Genomic DNA, 21,716 nt, shown 5'->3' with positions numbered 1-21,716 from the left:
ACATAAGCTTTCCAAAATTTTAATTTTTGTTAAAACCTCAAATGTGTTTCTTGGCAATAAATATGTTCAGTTGTTTTCCTTGAAGTGAGAAGCTCATCTTGTTCATGTTAGAAAAATACTAGTAGGCTCATCCTAGTGGGCATTCTATGTAAAGTCATAGTAAAATCAATATTCTATGAAAAAAGCAACTAGTTCAGCTTGCAACTCAATCACACAAGTGGCTCTTCTCAAGACAACCTTGAGACAACAGAAGTGCTTTATACGTCCTTCCCATTTTGTTAGATTTAAGGACGTGTACTCAAAGGTTAAAATAAAATAAAATAAAATGACTTATTTTTATGGATTCACCCAGAGATTCTTAAGTGAAAGTGACACTATTCTTTAAATTGCAAATGCAAAGCCGTGAAGATACAGTGGTTACTAGAACAGTTTGCTACCACTGCATCTAGATTTGTGCTAAGATACCAGCAGCTTTGCAAATCTCAGAACAGTGAAAAGGGGGTAAAAAAACCTTAGTATGGAAAATCATTTTGACTTTACAGACCCCCTGAAAGTGCCTCAAAAGACACCAGGAATCTACAGAGGAGACTTTAAGAACTTCTAGTCTAAAACAGTATTTTCTAAATGGTAGGGTCTGTATGTGAAGGGGTGTTGTGTCAACCCAACAAGAGTCTAGAAACAATTCCACCCCTACACAGAATTATCTATTCAGTGTCTCCAATTTTATGTGTTTATTTTGGATTCTCATGTAAGATTCCAACTGAAGAAATGGGTTATTCTATGGCTAAAAGAGTCTCCAAAGCATAACACTTTTGCTAATAGAGCTATCCTACAAGGTCTATGTGCTTGCTTAGAGTTACATAGACAATCATACCTTGTCTATCAGGTCTCGGTTGACACAGTTGGGCAACTGTTGGAGGAAGGCATCTACTATGAGCTTGAGATGAGATCCAGTGCTGGCTTCTTCATCCTCTTGTTCTAACATAAAAGCAGTTTTTAAATAGGTTAAAAAAACACAGAGATAACATAAGAACAAAAACATCCAACTATAAATTACTTGGGAAATAGACAATATAGAGCTTTTCTTAGTCATGAAAAAAAAAAATGAAGGATTTTTTGAGATATTACCCTAAGAAGTTTGGGTATCTCTAGAATCATAACCCCAAGTCACTAGTTCTTCAGATATTGACAATAAAAAGTCAAAGTTTTACATTGGACACAAAATCTTAAATGTAAGTTTTATGTGATTTTTATCGGCTGAGCATCCTTTCCCCAATGTCTTCAATTAACAGCACTCTCGTGGCTGCTTCTGAAGGCAATCCGCAGGATTGACAGAGAAGGGGCTGCCAAAACACAGCACACCACCAGTCCTCCTGGCCACTGGTAAGCATGACACAGCTCTAGCCAAGTCCTTCCACAACTCTTATATACAAGAAGGTGCGAGAGAAGCTCTCTTTTCCTTTGATGTCACTAGCCTGGTGCAGACCCCAGCCATACCTGCTCTCCCTTCATGACATGGAAGATAAAGTGGATCTGCCATAGGAAACAATGAAGCCAATAGAGAGAAAAGCAATACTGACTAAAAGGTAGCCTCCTAATAAAGAATCCTAACTAATACAGAAACTTAAATGGAAGTATTTAGGAAATAGTTAATGTAGTATTTTTATTACTAACTACTCAGTTATATTACTCAGTTATAAAGACAGATAAAATTATTACAGATGAACTGACATGCTAATTGTCCTTATCTCTCAGCCATTTTAGAGTAACTTTCAAATACACTTATGTTAAGATTACATATCAGAATTAAAATAAATTCAGGACAAGCAGGGAAGTAGAGCAAAGTGTACCTATTAAGATATGTAGAATTTAGAATGAGAAAACCACTAAAACTTGTAGTCACATAATATGGGATGTGTGTTTCTATTCTAAATCAAATTCTAAAAAAAGTGATGGCCTGGAAACTACAGGAAAACAGGGAATTAAGAGTAAAGATCCATATTCTTAGGCATGAAGTTTCAGTATAAAAACAAATCAAAAACTATAATTTGGGGGAAAATAGAGCTTACCTTGCTCATCAAGAAGTTTCTTTGTAAGATCTTCAGCTTCATCTCCACCCTCTAACTCCAAGGTGTCATCATTAATTTCTAGGTTCTCCAACTCAAGTTCCAAATCATCAGGATTTGATACCTCCTTATTATCTTTAGGTTCTTTTGCCTCTGAGAACAAAGAATGGGTATCTTTGAATTAGAAGTCATATTGAAATCCTGCTGCAAAAAATAGACAAAGATTTACAAAATCTCATCATTTGTCTTACAATCTACATATATATGCCTGCCAACAAAACCAAGTATAAATTTAATATATTCAGATTTTATAACATATATTATGCTTACTGAGAACAAAGACCGTTAACTTTTTGGCTTCTGGATGCTGTCTGTTTACTGAAGGGATAGATGGATGGACAGATGGATAGATAGAGAGATACATGACATGAGGATTTGTAGTAAAGATGAGGGGGAAATCAAGTTGATTATCTAGATAAAGTGGACTCAGATTAAGGAGAGTCTCAGACTCCAAGATGAGTTAAGATTTTATCTTTAACTTTACCTTCGCTGAGTTACGAGCAGGAGATAACATTTAAATATGATATATGAAAATTAACTTATCAACAATATGTAAGATATATCAGAGATGGGAAACACTGGATGTAAAAAGACCAATTAGGAAAACATCCTTATTATGTTGGATGTCAGGTGTTAGAGAAAACCAAAAAAATATGACAAAACAAAGGACAGTGGCCAGGAAATGGTAAAAGGCTATTTATAAGAAGTATAAAAAAGAAACAGGAAGTGCACCTGCTTTCAACAACTGAAACTGAAAATTTTCAGAAGTAGAAAAACTTTTTTAATTTTCAGAAAAAACAAAAACAAAAACAAAAAAAACCCAAGTTCAAGAACTTATGCTTGGAGTGGCAGTTACAGTATCAGTGGCTGAATTTACTGTATTTCTTAGCCTTATCTTCTCTTACATTCTCTAACCTCATAATTTCTGGCCTGAAAGCAGAAGTGTTTTATTGATACATGATGCCATTATCATATTTGGGAGAATTAAAGCTCTAATTAGAATGGATTGGTTTTACTGCCTCTAAATGGAGAAAGACTACTATTTTCTCACTCACTCATCCTTCCATTCAACTAACACTTAAATTCCTACACACTGCTAAGTATTGTTCTAAGCACCAAGGATACAACTTTCCATCAGGCAAAAAATACCTACCCATGGGAAGCACCCACTACTCCCCAGTGTTCCCTGTTGTCTGGATGTTGAAAAACCAACACTTCCTGAATAGCTATTACATACTCAGAACAAGTTTAAAATGTGAACTTTGCTCTCAAAAAATGTACAATTTAAGGAAATTAAACTCATATATTAGCATGAGGGAGTCAAGTGGGATGGTGAGGAAGGGGTTCCAAGGGAAAAACAGAGCAATGTATGAAGGCCATGAGGCAAGAAGACTGGCCTGCTTCAGAGACTAAAAAGAAAAAAGTAAGGGTAATGTGCTAACAGAAACAGGAGACGAAGAACTGACCAAACTATGCAGGTACCAAGTTAGCAAGTTTATATTACATCCCAGATAAATTAAAGCCATTAAAAGATACTAGGCAGGAGAGTAAATTTAATTTCTTAGAATGCATAAAGAGAGCAAAGGCAAAATCAGGTCAGCCAGGTAGAAGGTATTGTATAGAGGCCCAGGTTAAGAGGTGATACAGCTTAGATAAGTACCAGTAAAGAGAAAAGAACTGACACATTTCAAAGATTGGATTAACTAGGCTTAATTACTAAACTGATTACTCCCTCTTCTTCCATCTGACCCTAAGAAACAGTGACATTTAAAAAAGCAAGTGAAAGTGGAAGCCCAAGGTTAAGTAGAAAAAAAAATCAGGAGGGTTTAGTACCACAGAAGCCATGGGAAAGAAATGTTCCAGGAAGGAACTAATAAACTGAATGGTTTGAGAGCTCAAATGAGACAAAGACTGGAAACTGTCCATGAAATAAAGCAACACGAAAGTGACTGGTAACTTTGGTAAAAAGAGAAGGGAGTTAGAGCTATAATGGAATGGACCAGAAAATGAGGTAAGAAAGTGAAGAATTTACATATAGCCACTTCTTTCACAAGGACTGCTTAAAAAAGAGACAGGACAGCAGCTGCAAAGGGATAGGAGACCCAGGGAATTTCGGGAGTATTCACTTTGCTTGTTTTATTTATTCTGTTTTGTTTTTCAAAGATGACAACATGTTGAGTACTGAGGTAAGGATCCAGCAGTGCGAGAGAGAGACAGAGATTGATTTTTAAGATACTGGAAGGGAATAACGAATTGCACGGGGCCCAGGAGAAACAGGGAGACAAGACTCAGATGGGCAGGCCTTTGACAAAGGGTGGCCTTTCACCTCATCACTAGGGAAGAGACGTTCTTCTACAAAGGCGAAGGCAGACAGATCTATAAATAAGGAGGGGCACAATGTTGAGAGAGTTCTGTCGGATGGCTTCTGTCTTCTATGTGAAGTGCTGTATCAGGCATGACCTGCTGAAGACAGAAGTAGAATGATAACTGGAGAAAGAATACAAGTGTCTTATGGCGTGAGAGTAGACAGTGGGACAGCAATTGAAGACAAAAATGCTGATAAGTTTCCAAGCAGTGCCGAGGACCAGGGTGACGTAGGTGATCATAGATTTATAGTTACCAACCTGTCTAAATCATCATCTATAGGAAAGCTCAACAATTTGCATATAGAAGGCAATGCAGTGGAAAACTGAGTTCATTACGGACAAACTTTGACAGAATAACCTTTGTAGAGCAAAAAGCTGCTTATTGATCATATCTACATCATATTAACTTTTTCTAAATGCTATTCACAGTCTGCAACAAGACAGTCCATATCAATTTTTCAGCACTTTCCTAATTTTTTTTTCTTTTGGTATTATTAATGTACAATTACATGAGCAACATTATGGTTACTATACTCCCCCTATTATAAAGTCACCACCACATACCCCATTACAGTCATTGTCCATCAGCATAGTAAGATGCTATAGAGTCACTACTTGCCTTCTCTGTGTTGTACAGCCTTCCCCATGCCCCACCCACATACATTATGTCTGCTAATCATAATACCCCCTTTTCCCCTTATCCCTCCTTTCCCAACCATCTTCGGCAGTCCCTTTCCTTTCATAACTGTTAGTCCATTCTTGGGTTCTGTGAGTCGGCTACTGTTTTGCTCCTTCAGTTTTTACTTTGTTCTTATACTCCAGAGATGAGTGAAATCATTTGATACTTCTCTTTCTCTGCCTGGCTTACTTCACAGAGCATAAACCCTCCAGCTCCATCCATGTTGTTGCAAATGGTAGGATTTGTTTTCTTCTTATGGCTGAATAATATTCCACTGTGTGTATGAACCACCTCTTCCTTATCCATTCATCTACTGATGGACACTTAGGTTGCTTCCATATCTTGGCTATTGTAAATAGTGCTGCAATAAACATAGGGGTGCATATCTTTTTCAAAAAGGGCTGCTGAATTCTTAGGGTAAATTCCTAGGAGTGGTATTCATGGGTCAAATGGTATTTCTATTTTGAGTTTTTTGAGGAACCTCCATACTGCTTCCCACAATGGTTGAACTACTTCACATTCCCCAGAGCAGTGTAGGAGAGTTCCCCTTTCTCCACATCCTCACCAACATTTGTGGTTGTTTATCTTCTGGATGACAGCCATCCTAACTGGTGTGAGGTGATATCTCATGGTGGTTTTAGTTTGCATTTCTCTGATGATTAGCGATGTGGAGCATCTTTTCATGTGCCTGTTGACCTTCTGAATTTCTTCTTTGGAGAACTGTCTGTTCAGATCCTCTGCCCATTTTTTAATTGGATTATTTGCTTTTTGTATATTGAGGTGTGTGAGCTCTTTATATAATTTGGATGTCAACCCCTATTAAGATATGTCACTTATGAATACATTCTCCCATACTGTAGGAAGTCTTTTTGTTCAATTGATGGTGTCCTTTGCTGTACAGAAGCTTTTTAGACTGATGTAGTCCCACTTGTTCATTTATGCTTTTGCTTCCCGTGCCCACAGAGATATGTTCATGAAAAACTTGCTCATCATGTTTATGTCCAAGAGATTTTTAGCTCTGTTTTTTCCTAAGAGTTGTATGGCTTCATGACTTACATTAAGCTCTTTGATCCATTTTGAGTTTACCTTTGTGTATGGAGTTTGACAATAACCCAGTTTCATTCTCTTAAATGTAGCTGTCCAGTTTTGCCAACACCAGCTGTTGAAGAGGCTGACATTTCCCCATTGTATATCCATGGCTCCTTTACTGTATTTTAAATAATGATATATGCTTGGGTTTATATCTGGGCTCTCCAGTCTGTTCCACTAGTCTATGGGTCTGTTTCTGTGCCAGTACCAAACTGTCTTGATGACTGTGGTTTGGAGTAGAGCTTGAGGTCAGGGAGCATCATTCCCCTGATTTATTCTTCCTTCTCAGGATTGCTTTGGCTATTCGGGGTCTTTTATTGTTCCATATAAATTTAAGAACTATTTGCTCTAGTTTATTGAAGAATGCTGTTGGTATTTTGATAGGGACTGCACTGAATCTGTAGATTGTTTTAGGCAAAATGGCCACTTTGACAATATTAATTCTTTCTTTGCATGAGCACAGGATGTATTTATTGGTACCCTCTTTAATTTCTCTCATGAGTGTCTTATAGTTTTCATAGAATAGGTCTTTTACTTCCTTGGTTAGGTTCATTCCTAGGTATTTTATTCTTTTTGATGCAATTGTGAATGGAATTGTTTTCCTGATTTCTCTTTCTGCTAGTTCATTGTTAGTGTACAGGAATGCAACAAATTTCTGTGTATTAATTTTATATCCTGCAACTTTGCTGAATTCAAATATTAGATCTAGTAGTTTTGGAGTGGATTCTTTAGGGTTTTTTGTGTACAATATCATGTTATCTGCAAACAGGGACAGTTTGACTCCTTCCTTGCCGATCTGGATGCCTTTTATTTCTTTGTGTGGTCTGATTGCTGTGGTTAGGACCTCCAGACCTATGTTCAATAAAAGTGGGGAGAGTGGGCATCCTTGTCTTGTTCCCAATCTTAAAGGAAAAGCTTTCAGCTTCTCGCTGTTAAGTATAATGTTGGCTGTAGTTTTGTCATATATGGCCTTTATTATGTTGAGATACTTGGCTTTTATACCCATTTTGTTGAGAGTTTTTATCATGAATGGATGCTGAATTTTGTCAAACGCTTTTTCAGCACCTATGGAGATGATCATGTGCTTTTTGTCCTTCTTTTTGATGTGGTGGATGAAGATGATGAATTTTCAAATGTTGTACCATCCTTGCATCCCTGGGATGAATCCCACTTGATTGTGATGGATGATCTTTTTGATATGTTTTTTAATTCAGTTTGCTAATATTCTGTTGAGTATTTTTGCATCTATGTTCATCAGGGATATTGGTTTGTAATTTTCTTTTTTTGTGGGGTCTTAGCCTGATTTTGGTATTAGAGTGATGTTGGCCTCATAGAATGAGTTTGGGAATATTCCCTCCTCTTCTACTTTTTGGAAAACTTCAAGGAGTTTGGGTATTAGGTCTTCACTAAATGTTTGATAAAATTCTGCGATGAAACCATCTAGTCCAGGAGATTTGTTCTTAGATAGTTTATTTTATTTTATTCATTTTGTTATCATTAATCTACAATTACATGAAGAACATTATGTTTACTAGACTCCCCCCTTCACCAAGTCCTCTTAGGTAGTTTTTTGATTACCAATTCAATTTCCTTGCTGGTCCCGGGACAGCCTTGGAAGGTTGTATTTTTCTAGAGAGTTGTCCATTGCTTCTAGGTTACTTAGTTTGTTAGCATGTAATTTTTCATAGTATTGTCTCATAATTCTTTGTATTTCTGTGGTGTCCATAGTGATTTTTCCTTTCTCATTTCTGATTCTGTTTATGTGTGGACTCTCTTTTTTTCTTGATAAGTCTGGCTAGGGGTTTATCTATTTTGTTTATTTTCTCAAAGAACCAGCTCTTCCTTTGATTCTTTCTATTGTTTTATTCTTGTCGATTTTATTTATTTTTGCTCTAATCTTTATTATGTCCCTCCTTCTACTGACTTTGGGCCTCATTTGTTCTTCCTTTTCTAGTTTCATTAATTTTGAATTTAGACAGTTCATTTGGGATTGTTCTTCTTTCCTGAGGTAGGCTTGTTTTGCAATATACTTTCCTCTTAGCACGGCCTTCGCTGCGTCCAACAGATTTTGTGGTGTTGAATTGTCATTTGTCTCCTATATTGCTTGATCTCTGTTTTTATTAGGTCATTGATCCATTAATTATTTAGGAGCATGTTATTGAACCTCCATGTGTTTGTGGGCTTTTTCATTTTCTCTGTGTAATTTATTTCTAGTTTCATACCTTTGTGATCTGAGAAGCTGGTTGGTACAATTTCAATCTTTTTTAATTTATTGAGGCTCTTTTTGTGGCCTAGTATATGATCTATTCTTGAAAATGTTCCATGTGCACTTGAGAAGAACGTGTATCCTGTTGCTTTTGGATGAAGTGTTCTGTAGATGTCCATTAGGTCCATCTGTTCTAATACGCTGTTCAGTTCCTCTGTCTCTGCACTTATTTTCTGTCTGGTTAATTAGTCCTTTGGAGTGAGTGGTGTGTTGAAGTCTCCTAAAATGCATGCATTGCATTCTATTTCCCCTTTTAATTCTGTTACTATTTGTTTCACATATGTAGGTGATCCTGTGTTGGGTGCAAAGATATTTATAATAGTTATATCCTCTTGTTGGACTGAGCCCTTTATCATTATGTAATGTCCTTCTTTGTCTCTTGTTACTTTCTTTGTTTTGAAGTCTATTTTGTCTGATACAAGTACTGCAACTCCTGCTTTTTTCTCCCTATTACTTGCATGAATTATCTTTTTCCATCCCTTCACTTCAGTTTGTGTATGTCTTTGGGTTTGAAGTGAGTCTCCTGTAGGCAGCATATAGATGGGTCTTGTTTTTTTAACCATTCAGATGTCTTTTGACTGGTGCATTCAGACTATTTACATTTAGGGTGATAATCAATAGGTATGTACTTATTGCCATTGCAGGCTTTACATTCATAGCTACCAAAGAGAAGGTTCAAGGTAATTCCCTTACTATCTAACAGTCTAATTTAACTCACTTTGTATGCTATTACAAACAAAACTTATAGATTCTATTTTTTTCCCTCCTTTTTCTTCCTCCTCCATTCTTTGTATGTTATGAAATATATTCTGTATTCTTTGTCTATCCCTTGGGTGACTTCTATTTAGCCTTAGGAATACTTCCATCTATAGGAGTCCTTCCAAAATGCACTGTAGAGGTGGGTTGTGGGAGGTAAATTCTCTCAGCTTTTGTTTATCTGAAAATTGTTTAATCCTTCCTTCAAATTTAAATAACCTTGCTGGGCAGAGTATTCATGGTTTGAGGCTCTTCTGCTTCATTGCATTAAATATAACATTTCACTCCCTTCTGGCCTGTAAGGTTTCTGTTGAGAAGTTTCATGCTAGCCTGATGGGTTTTCCCTTGTATGTGATCTTCTTTCTCTCTCTAGCTGTTTTTAAATGTCTGTCTTTATCCTTGATCTTTGCCATTTTAATTATTATATGTCTTGATATTGTCTTCCTTTGGTCCCTTGTGTTGAGAGATCTGTGCACCTCCATGTCTTGAGAGACTATCTCCTTGCCCAGATTGGGGAAATTTTCAGCCAATTACCTCCTCAATAACACTTTCTAACCCTTTTTCTCTTTCTTCTTCTTCTGGTACCCCTATAATGCGAATACTGTTCCATTTGGATTGGTCTCACAGTTCTCTCAATATTCTTTCATTCTTAGAGATTCTTTTTCCTTTCTGTGCCTCAGCTTCTTTGTATTCCTCTTCTCTGATTTCTATCCCATTTACCGTCTCTTCTACTACATCTAATCTGCTTTTAAATCCCTCCATTGTATGTTTCATTTCACATATGGAATTTCTTAATGACTGAACCTCCATCTTAAGTTTATCACTGAGTTCTTGAATATTTTTCTGTACCTCTGTGAGCATGTTCATAATTTTTATTTTAAACTCTCTTTCAGGAAGATTGGTGAGTTCAGTTTCATTTGGTCCTTTTTCTGGGGTTTGTGATATTTTGGTCTGAACCAGGTTCCTTTGATGTTTCATAATTCTATGTGGTGTCCTCTAGTGCCCAGAAGCTACAGTCTCTGGAGCTGCTCAGCCCCTGGAGTGAAGTTGTGGGACGTAGGGGAGCGGCACTGGTGCCTTTGTGCAGGAAAGAGCTGTTTCCTGATTCCTGGCTGCAGTGTCTGTCTCCAGTATGAGAGCTAGTGGGCCGAGCGCACAGGTGTAAGCCTCTATGCTTGGCATCTCTACCTGTTGCAGGCACAGCCTCCGGCTAGCCTGATGCCAGCGCAGTGACTGCCAGTTTGCGAGCAGGTGCCAGCAGGCCAGGAGGAAGGTGCAGCAGGCTGCATGTCACAGTGGAGGGCCTCGGAGCTGAGTAGGTAGCCAGGGGGATGCGATGCCTGAAGGTCCTCAAAGTTCCCAACTTGCTGGGCAGAGTGTGCCCGACAACCTTGTCCACCTACCCCTTCTTCTTCATAGGAAGCTCCATGCAAACCCTGCCCTAGCCCTCTCACTGCTAGGAAGCCTGTCAGACTGTCTGCCTTTCCTCTGTCCCAGAGCGGCCCCATGTGAATCCCTGTCCTCCACAAACAGCCAGAATCTCAGTCTTTCAAGCTCTCCACCTGACCCAGCTCCCCATCCTCCAGAGCACCACACAATGTAGGTTTCTGCTTGCAAAGCAGATCTACAGGGCTAGGTGTTCAGCAGTCCCAGGCCTCCACTCCCTCCTCGCTCCGTTTCTCTTCCTCCTGTCGGTGACCTGAGGTGGGGGAAGGGCTTGAGTCCCACCAGATCAAGGCTTTCATGTTACCCTGTTTCATGAGGTCTGCTCTGTTCATGAGGTCTGTATGCATTTTGGTGCTGCCTTCTTTCCTGTTGCTCTTTTAGGGTTAGTTGTATTAACTATATTTTCGTACTATCTGTGGTTTTGGGAGGAGTTCTCTGTCTCACCTCTTGCCGCCATCTTGAATCCGACCACTTTCCTAATTTATTACATCTTCTATAAAGACAAAAGGAATTACCTGATCTTCACTTCCTCTCCAAACAGGCCTGATCATTTCCAGCTTCTGTGGCTTTTTTTTTCATGCCATTCTCACTACCTAGAAGGCCCACCCTAACGTCTCTTGTCAAAATCTAAGTCATGATTCAAACTCTGTCCAAAAGGTCTATCCATTTCTAGATAGATTTCATCTGGTCTCCAACCACATGAGCTGCCTTTGCTCTCCTAACTACCACAGCACTCTTTTCCTTCAGTCCCTTTATGTCACTCAACTTCCAATTGCAACTCTTGAGTCCCTGGCTACTCTCCACCAGTGTGACTATAAGCCCACAAATGCCATGCTGCCATCTATCTCACCCACGGAATTCCTACACTGTCTCACATTAATATGAGTATTCTTCAAGTTAAGTCAAACTTTCAGGATATGAAAAACCTTGACCATAACTGAACTCATACAAATTTTTCAAGTCCTTAAAATTTTCAAATCATTAATGTTAAGGTGACCCATGTTTTAGAAGCTAGTCCTAACTGGAGCTTCAAATGTCTCTATGATACCTTTTTAAAACTTGGAACTCATTTCCAAATACAAATATTTTATATATATTATTCTCTATACTTTTAAAAATATTTGAATTATTTAAATACCATTCTTTATAGAAAGTAAAATTTTTTAAGGTAAGAATATCTTTGAGATATCAACCAAGAGGTTTCAATATTTTCAAAGTACCCCAGGGCCTTTTGTAAGGTGCTGTCATCCCACTACCTTTTTACAAAAACAGCATAATTTTAAAGTTCAGTGAGATTTACCTTAGATTCTGAGTACTATTACAAAAACAAACTACTATTCTTCTTCTAATTGGTATCCTAACCAGCACTGCTTCACCCCCATCCAATATATATATCTATATATGTAAGGGGAAAAAAACCAAAATTAAACCTTTCTAAAAAATTTTTAAGTTAACAACTTTTGTGTTTCAGTGATAATGATGTATTGAGGTTCAATGATTATAACAAATGTACCACCGTGGAGGGGGATATTGATAGTGGGGAGCTGTGCCTGTGTGGGGATAGGGAATGTAAGAGAAATATGTACTTTCCACTCAGTTGTGCTGTGAACCTAAACTACTCTAAAAAATGAAGTCGACATTTAAACACACACACTCACACTTCTGTGCATCAAAAGACATTATCAAGTAAGTAAAAAGACATCTTTAGACTGGGAAAAAAATATTTGTAAATCATATATCTGATAGGTTCTAGAACCCAGAATACATAAAAAATTCTTATTACAGGAAGAAGAAAACCCAATTAAAATACGGACAAGGGACTTAAACAGACATTTCTCCAAAGAAGCTATGCAAATTGCCAACACACATGAAAAGATGTTCAACATCACTAGTCATTACAAAAATGTAATCAAAACCACAATGAGGTACCACTTCACATTCACTAGGATGGCTATATAATCAAGAAGAAAATCTAGCAGTTAAATGGGGACGAGGATCTGGAGAAAATGTAACTCTTCTATGTTGCTAGCAGAAATATAAAACTTTCAGCTGCTGTGGAAAACATTAGCAGGTAGGTCCTCGAAAAGTTAAGCACAGAAATATTATATAACCCCACAATTCCACTCCTTAGTGTAAACCCAACAAATTGAAAACAGGGACTCAATCAAGTACCTATTTATAGCAGCATTATTTACAATAGCCAAAATGTGGCAACAACCCAAAAAGTCCATCAACAGGTGAATGCATAAACAAATGCGGTACACACATGCAATGGAATACAATTCAGCCATAAAAAGAAATGGAGTACTGGTAAGTGCACAATGTGGACTGATCTCCAAAACATGGTGCTGAGGGAAAGAAGTCAGACACAAAAGATCACACATATGATTCCAGTTATGTGAAATACTCAAAAGAGATAAACCCACAGACACAAAATGCAGACTGTTAGCTGCCTGGGACTGGGGCAAGGGCAGAACAGGGAGAGAGTGTTTAAGGGATACAGGAATCATGGGATGTTTTCAAAGTATGTATTATTAATACTTGAACATCAAAAGCAAAGTATACCATTTCCTAATTTTAGTACAAGGCACAAGAATTACTAATATTAACATAACTTGAAAAGCAGTGTAACACAGTAATTACAAACACAAATCATAAATCAACAGAGCTTAAAATTTGGACCTACCACCTACTAACTGTATAAATTACTTAGTCCTGAGTGACTTCTTTATGCCATGGTTTCCTCATCTGAAAAGCAGGAATAACATCAGTAGCTGCCTCACAGGGTTATGATGAGGCTTAAATGGATTATTTATAGTATAAAGTGCCAAAATGATGTTTGGCACAAAGTCACTGTTAAAAAAAAAAATTGTCAGCTATTCTTCTTTTTAATTTTCTAATTATTCCTAATCAATGTAGCAGAATATGAAAGGCCATTTTTCAAAAAATTATCTGCTATTTCTCCAAATCCCTGTTCACCACATTGTCGTGCCCTTCCATCTCCTTTTCCATAGTTCGGCAGAATTCCCTTTAGAAAACATGGTGTGACTAATATTCAGGATCTCCTACTCTAGTAATGGTCTCAAAGCTTCTGATTTCTCTGAAGTAATGCTTCCTCACAAAGAGTTTGGGATACCTAGCCTAGAAAGAGCATTACAGGCAAAGAGCTAACACTTTTCCTAATGCTCCAACTGGCGAAAATTTAGATCTTACCAAGACCTCACATAAACTCATTATATTACAAAAAATTTTTTTCAAAATTATTTCACATTAACTTAAGTGTTTTGGCACTGCTGAGTGAATGTCACCTTTCATGCTCTATTCCATATTATTCTGTCATTTATTCAACCAAATGATTCAATGTTCGTATTACAAAACTAGTAACTAAAACAAAATGTTTTTACAAATACTATTTTTAAAGTAATTTTGATTGCACTAATATAAAAGTTTTCCTCTAGAATTTACCTTTGGAATCATCTTTGTTGGACTCTTTAGTTTGACAACTTTTTTCATTATCTTTAAACAAGATGGCTGGAACAAAAGCTTTCAAATCAATGAGATTCTCATAAAAATTTCGAGCATCTTCATCTTCCCATATACCACCTTCCAAGTCATATTCTCCAGGTTTACCAGGTGTAAATATATCAATTCCAGGCCCATGCTCTACAACAAAATAAATCACAGAGAATTAAAACCGTTCCAAGTTTAGCATGGTTCCAGGTTAAACATGACAAGATATTCTATATTTTTAATTCTACAACTAATAAATCTTGAATGTTTCAATTAAAAAAATCTTCTTCAATTGATAGGTATTCTGGACTGTTCATATAACCATCTTTAACATGAACTTAAAAACAGTTTTTTAAGTAAAGCTCAAATCAGGACAGTATAGAGGACAACACAGGATAAAGATGCTTCTCTCTTCAATGTTTTAAGCAGTTAATAAGAGATTAAGTAGCCATTTGATATATAAGGCCCACATTCACAAAACTAAAAACCAAAATAATATATAAGCCTGACCATTTCTAACACATGCAGCTTAAAGTCTCACGAAACCTTTTTTTGAACAACTCCCAACCCTCTATACCACTTATATCACAGTTATCCTTGCAAGTAGACCATAAACCCTTCATTAAGAAGCATCCCTCTTTTTGGTATAACACTTGGTATAAGGCAGACTGCCAAAAGTGGTCCATTGGTAAATAACTGGAAAAGGGAGAAAAGATGAAGGAATATATAGATATTTCAGTACAGCATAGAAAACCATGTATATATTTGTGTGTTCAAACACACACACACACACGCACAGTCTACCTTTACATGCAACTACAGATTCTAAAACTCAGAACATTAGAAGTAAATAATTTCCTACTTCACGATCATGAGGCCATTCATAAATGTATCTATCCTCACAGTGCTTCTCTCCAAACTATAAATACAGATAGGAAAATGATCATGCAAATTAAAAATAACCCAAAAAAATTAATTATTCATTGAAAGTAATTTAGGGAAAACAAGAACAGCACACAAAACAAAATGCTGGCTCTCTCTCTTATTTATTACTTACATGTGCCTTACAACAAATATATTTAAAATCATGACACTAAACCCATACTTTTATAAATTAGAAGACTCATAAATTTACAGCTTCTATTTAATGAAAAACATAAAAGCAAAGGACAAACCAGAACATAATACTGGCAATATTTATACAAAGTAACTAATATCCATAATGTACTATAGCGCTCACAAATAAAAAAACAGAATTCCAGTAGAAAATGGATAAAGCCTCTAAACAGGTAAGCAAAACAGTTTATGAAAAGATCCTTAACCTCAGTACTAATCAGGGTAATGTTAAATAACACAAACATTTATCACTTTGACCTATTAGACTATATTTAAAAGATTGATTGATATCAAATTTTGACAAGACAGTAAGGAAGTAAGCATTCTCGTATCAACTAGAGTACAAATTATATGATATAGCATTAGAGAATATAATCTGTCAGTATCTACCCATATTTAAAATAAGCATAACCTGTGATCATACAAGATTACTGCTAGGACTCTATAGTTCAGAAACAACAGAAAATGTGACCTAAGATTTACAAGGCTGTTCATGGCAACCAGACAAAACAAAGAAATAAAAGGCATCCAGACTGGTAAGGAAGAAGTTAAATTGTCACTGTTTGCAGGTGACATACTGTACATAAAAAACCCTAAAGAATCCACTCCAAAATTACTAGACCTAATATCTGAATTCAGCAAAGTTGCAGGATACACAATTCATACACAGAAATCTGTTGCATTCCTATACACTAACTATGAACTAGAAGAAAGAGAAATCAGGGAAACAATTTCATTCACAATCCAATCAAAAAGAATAAAATACCTAGGAATAAATCTAACCAAGGAAGTGAAAGACCTATATCCTGAAAATTACAAGACACTCAAGAGATAATAAAGAGGACACTAATAAATAGAAACACATCCCATACTCTCGAGTAGGAAGAATTAATATTGTCAAAATGGCCATCCTGCCTAAAGCAATCTACAGATTCAATGCAATTCCTATGAAAATACCAACAGCATTCTTCAATGAACTAGAGTCCTTCTAAAATTCATATGGAACCACAAAAGACCCTGAATAGCCAAAGCAATCCAGAGAAGGGAGAATAAAGCGAAGGGGATTACTCTCCCCAACTTCAAGCTCTACTACAAAGCCACAGTAATCAAGACAATTTGGTACTGGCACAAGAACAGACCCACAGATCAGTGGAACAGAATGGAAAACCCAGATAAAAACCCAAGCATATGTGGCCAATTAATATACGATAAAGGAGCCATGGATATACAATGGGGAAATGAGCCTCTTCAACAACTGGTATTGGCAAAACTGGACAGCTACATGTAAGAGAATCAAACTGGATTACTGTCTAACTCCATACACAAAAGTAAACTTGAAATGGATCAAAAACCTAAATGTAAGACATGAAACCATAAAACTCTTAGAAGAAAACATAGGCAAAAATCTCTTGAATTATAAATATATAGATATTTCAGTACAGCATGGAATCGGGCAAGGGAAACAAAAGCAAAAATGAACAAGTGTGACTATATCAAGCTGAAAAGCTTCTGTACAGCAAAGGACACCATCAATTGAACAAAAGGCATCCTACCGTACGGGAGAATATATTCATAAATGACATACCCCATAAGGGGTTGACATCCAAAATATATAAAGAGCTCACACACCTCAACAAACAAAAAGTAAATAATCCAATTAAAAAATGGGCAGAGGATCTGAACAGACACTTCTCCAAAGAAATTCAGATGGCCAAAAGGCACATTAAAAGATGCTCTACATCACTAATCATCAGAGAGATGCAAATTAAAACCACAATGAGATATCATCTCACACCAGTTAGGATGGCCAACATCCAAAAGACAAGCAACATTAAATGCTGGCAAGGATGCAGAGAAAGGTGAACCCTCCTACACTTTTTTGGTGGGAGTGTAAATTAGTTCAACCCTTGTGGAAAGCAATATGGAGGTTCCTCAAAAATCTAAAAATAGAAATACCATTTGACCCAGAAATTCCACTCCTCAGAATTTATCCAAAGAAAACAAGATCAGATTCAAAAAGACATATGCACTCCTATGTTTACTGCAGCACTATTTACAATGGCCAATGGAAGCAAGCTAAGTGTCCATCAGTAGATGAATGGATAAAGAAGATGTGGTACATACACACAGTGGAATATTATTCAGCCATAAGAAGAAAACAAATACTCCCATTTGCAACAGCATGGATGGAGCTAGAGGGTATTATGCCCAGTGAAATAAGCCAGGCAGAGAAAGACAAGTAACCAAATGATTTCACTCATCTGTCAAATATAAGAACAAAGAAAAAACTGAAGGAACAAAAACAGTAGCAGACTCACAGAACCCAAGAATGGACTAACAGTTACCAAAGGGAAGGGTGAATGGAAATGGAGGGATAGGGGATTAAGGGGCACTATGATTAGCGTACATAATATGGGGGGGCCACGGGGAAGGAAGTATAGCACAGAGAAGACAACTAGTGACTCTATAGCATCTTACTGTGCTGATGGACAGTGACTGTAATGGGTGTAATGGAGATTTGATAATAGGGGGGAATGCAGTAACCACAATGTTGCTCATGTGAAACTGAGTATAAGATTGTATATCAATGATACCTTAATAAAAAAAAAGACTTACAAGGCACTGTAGCACTGTTTGTAAGAGCAAAACTGGAAAAAAAATCTAAAATATTTATCGAAAAGAGCTGACAAACTGCACACATACAATGTAATATGAATCAAATGTTATGAGGAATGAAGCATATGTACCTGAACTGACTTAGAAAGCTCTTAAAAATACATTATGGAAAGAAAAAAGGAAGTCACGCATTATAACATTCTATATAAGTTAGTAAAGCTATATATAGATACTTAATCTTAAAAAAGTCTAGACAGATACATATCAAACTGTTAACAATGGTAACAGTGGAGAATGGAATGGAAACACCATATACTTGTATTAAAAAAAGCTTAGACAGACACATATCAAAACTGTTAAAGATGGTTATCATGGAGAATGGGATGGAAATACCATTCCATTTCACTTCCTACTCTATTATGTGCATGAGTAATTTTGCATACCTGAAAAATAACATATTTGCATAGTAACTGTAAATTATTTTTTTCAATCATCCTCAAAGAGGCAAAAAAAAGGCTATGAAGTCAAAAAGCAATAGAAAATTGGGGGGGGTGAATATTTGCAATACACACAAAAAAGAATAATTTCCTTAACATGCAAGTGTTTTTAAAACTCAATTTAAAAATAGGTATCTATTTGATTTTTTTTTAAGGAGTAAAGAATTCAAACCAATATAACACAAGGCAAAAAATATATAAATAAAACAGCCAATCAACTTAAAAAATACTGTTCAACATTATTCAGAATACAAAAATAAAAAACTGCAATATAGTAAGTGTAAGGAAACACTCATTCTCATATACTTAGTGGCATGTAAGTTCTTTGGAAGAAAGTTTGTCATTACATATTGAAATTTAAAATGCATATGCCATTTTAATCTAAGAATTCTACTTCTATGAATTCATCCCTGAAATACTAAAATGCTTCCAAAAAGCCATTTTAATCTAGAAATTCTACTTCTATGAATTCATCCCTGAAATACTAAAATGCTTCCAAAAAGCCGTAGGTAACTGAAATTTTATTATAGCAGTGACTGTAACAGCTAAGAAATACAAATAACTTAAACATCTACCTACAGACAACAAGGTAAATGAACTATAGCACAATTATACTGGGATACTACTATGCAACAGTTTATCAGAATTAGATGGATCAATATAGACTAAGATAAAAAGACACTCTAAGATGGGTTGTTAAATGGAGTAGATGCGGAATAGTATATGTGATCTTATTTCTGGGAGGTGAAGAGATACTCTGATCATGGTAAACTGTAGTTCTCCCCAGGCCAAGGTAAAGTACCAATAATGAAAAAAAAATAAAAAACCAGGCAAACAAAATAATACGACAGTTTTCAAACACTGGACATTGAGGAAGCACAGGAAAGTGATTCCTGAGAGGAAACAAAAATCTGACCCCTACTAGTGCCCTAGCTTACTGCCTGGTAAGATTTTACAGGTCATAACCCAAGTAAGGACAGCCAGGCTAACCCCAGCAATCTCCATGAAGTTAGGATCACAGAACTAAGGGTCTGGCAAGACTCAAGCCCAGGTAGCTAGCTTTTGCAGAACAGAGTACCAGAGAGGAGAGAGCAGCACAGAGACAGGCCTCAAATATCTTCAGCGGTTAACCTTGAATATTCAACCTAATACTGATCAGCCCCAACAGGTGAAGGAACAGGTGACACTAGGAAGATAACTACTCAGAAATCTTCTAACTCATGGGCAATCACATAGAATACAGGATACTGCTGCAGTAATAGGAAAATTTGTACTAGGATAATGGTTGCTCTAATCTCACTGACAAAAGAAGCCTGGGAAGGATGAAACTGTTCCCAACTAATTTCAACTATGCCCTCAAAGAAAGTTCAATGATATTTCTAAGAACACAAACTATCCAGCACACATCCAGTGAAACATGATCAGGTATGCAAAGAAGAAAAATTACCAGAGATGTAGAGGAGATCATATATTAAAACCAATGCAGAAATGACAAAAATGATAAAATCAGTAGAAAAAGAAGACATTAAAACAGTTATTATAACTATACTACATATACCCAAGACAGAAGATACACTGATCATGTTTGAAACCATGAAAATATGTAACAAACTTTATGAGATAAATACATCTCTACATGAGATTAACAGTACATTAGATACTATAAAAGGAAAGACTAATTAGAAGACACAGCAATAGAAATTACCCAATACAAAACACAGATAAAAAACATTGAAGAATAAAAAGGACAACTTTAAACCATGTTATATAGTTTTAATTGAATCTCCATAGAAGAGGGGAGAGGGAAAACTATATACCTTTGAAGAAATAAGGGTCAATTAGGATAGCCAGTATTGAAAAGACTAAGAACAACAAATGCTGGCGAGGATGTGGAGAAAGGATCCTACACTGCTGGTGGGAATGTAACCTAGTTCAACCATTGTGGAAAGCAACATGGAGGTTCCTCAAAAAATTAAAAATAGAAATACCATTTGACCCTGGAATCCCACTCCTTGGCATTTACCCAAAGGATACAAGTTCTCAGATTCAAAAAAGACAGATGCACCCCTATGTTTATCACAGCACTATTTACAATAGCCAAGATATGGAAGCAACCTAAGTGTCCATCAGTAGATGAATGGATAGGGATAAAGAAGAAGTGGTACATATACACAATGGAATACTATTCAGCCATAAGAAAGAAATCCTACTATTTGCAACAACATGGATGGAGCTGGAGGATATTATGCTCAGTGAAGTAAGCCAGGCAGAGAAAGACAAGTGCCAAATGATTTCCCTCATTTGTGGAGTATAACAACGAGGCAAAACTGAAGAACAAAAGAGCAGCAGATTCACAAACTCCAAGACGGGACTAGCGATTACCAAAGGGGGAGGGGTTGGGGAGGGTGGGTGGGGAGGGAGGGAGAAGGGGATTGAGGGGTATTATGATTATTGCATATGGTGTGTGTGGGGTCATGGGTAAGATAGTGTAGCACAGAGAAAACAACTAGGGACTCTGTAGCATCTTACTACACTGATGGACAGTGACTGCAATGGGGCATGGGTATATGTAGTAACCACATTGTGTTTTCATATGAAACCGTCATAAGAGGGTATATCAATAAAACCTTAATAAAAAATAAATAAAAAAGAAAAGAAATAAGGGTCAAGATTTTCCATATTTGATGAAAATTATAAAACAACACATTCAACAAATCCAATAAACTCCAAGCATAATAAAGAAAACTACATCAACCCACATCATACTTCAGCTGCTTAAAATCAGTGATAATGAAGAAATTTTAAAACAACAAGAGAAAAAATACACACTATGTAAAGAATACAATAATGATAGCAGCTTTCTCACTGTAAAGCTCAGCAAGCTAGAAGACAATGCAGCAACATTTTTCAAGTACTGAAAGAAAAAATTTCTCACCTTAAAAGTCTATACCTGGTAAAAATACCTTATAAAAATGATGACAGAATTTTGTTATCATCTACTATCTATGGAAAATGCCTGAAAATATTTTTAAAGTCATTTAACATTAAAAGAAAAACTAGCTTAAATTTCAGTAGATATACCAAATAAATCAATATCAAAGGATACTAAACACTACAAAAAGATTTAAATCCTTAAACACAATATATTAAGGAAGTTCTGAGAAACCAACCAAATTCAACCAAAATGCAAATTCCATGGTTCATCTTCCTTTAAAAATTTAGTAAGTTTGAGGTTCACTGCTTAAGAGA

At 36.4% G+C, this 21,716-nt stretch overlaps 1 protein-coding gene across 9 annotated transcripts in view; it reads right to left on the bottom strand.

Annotated features, from left to right (window-relative positions):
• The window catches only part of UPF2 (UPF2 regulator of nonsense mediated mRNA decay), a 167,803-nt gene that overhangs the window by 94,521 nt on the left and 51,566 nt on the right, over nucleotides 1-21,716 (bottom strand). For all 9 annotated transcript variants that reach the window (XM_073229317.1, XM_073229314.1, XM_073229315.1 and 6 more), the window contains 3 exons: nucleotides 14,194-14,391; nucleotides 2,070-2,219; nucleotides 875-978 (listed from right to left, as the gene is read on the bottom strand). In XM_073229317.1, coding sequence (XP_073085418.1) covers nucleotides 875-978; nucleotides 2,070-2,219; nucleotides 14,194-14,391 — 452 coding nt within the window. The remainder of the gene's footprint in view (nucleotides 1-874; nucleotides 979-2,069; nucleotides 2,220-14,193; nucleotides 14,392-21,716) is intronic.

The sequence above is a fragment of the Manis javanica genome, chromosome 2 (genome assembly GCF_040802235.1).
Source record: "Manis javanica isolate MJ-LG chromosome 2, MJ_LKY, whole genome shotgun sequence".
Lineage (NCBI taxonomy): Eukaryota > Metazoa > Chordata > Mammalia > Pholidota > Manidae > Manis > Manis javanica.
The sequence above is the reverse complement of the archived record's forward strand: the minus strand, read 5'-3'. Positions and strand labels throughout refer to the sequence as shown.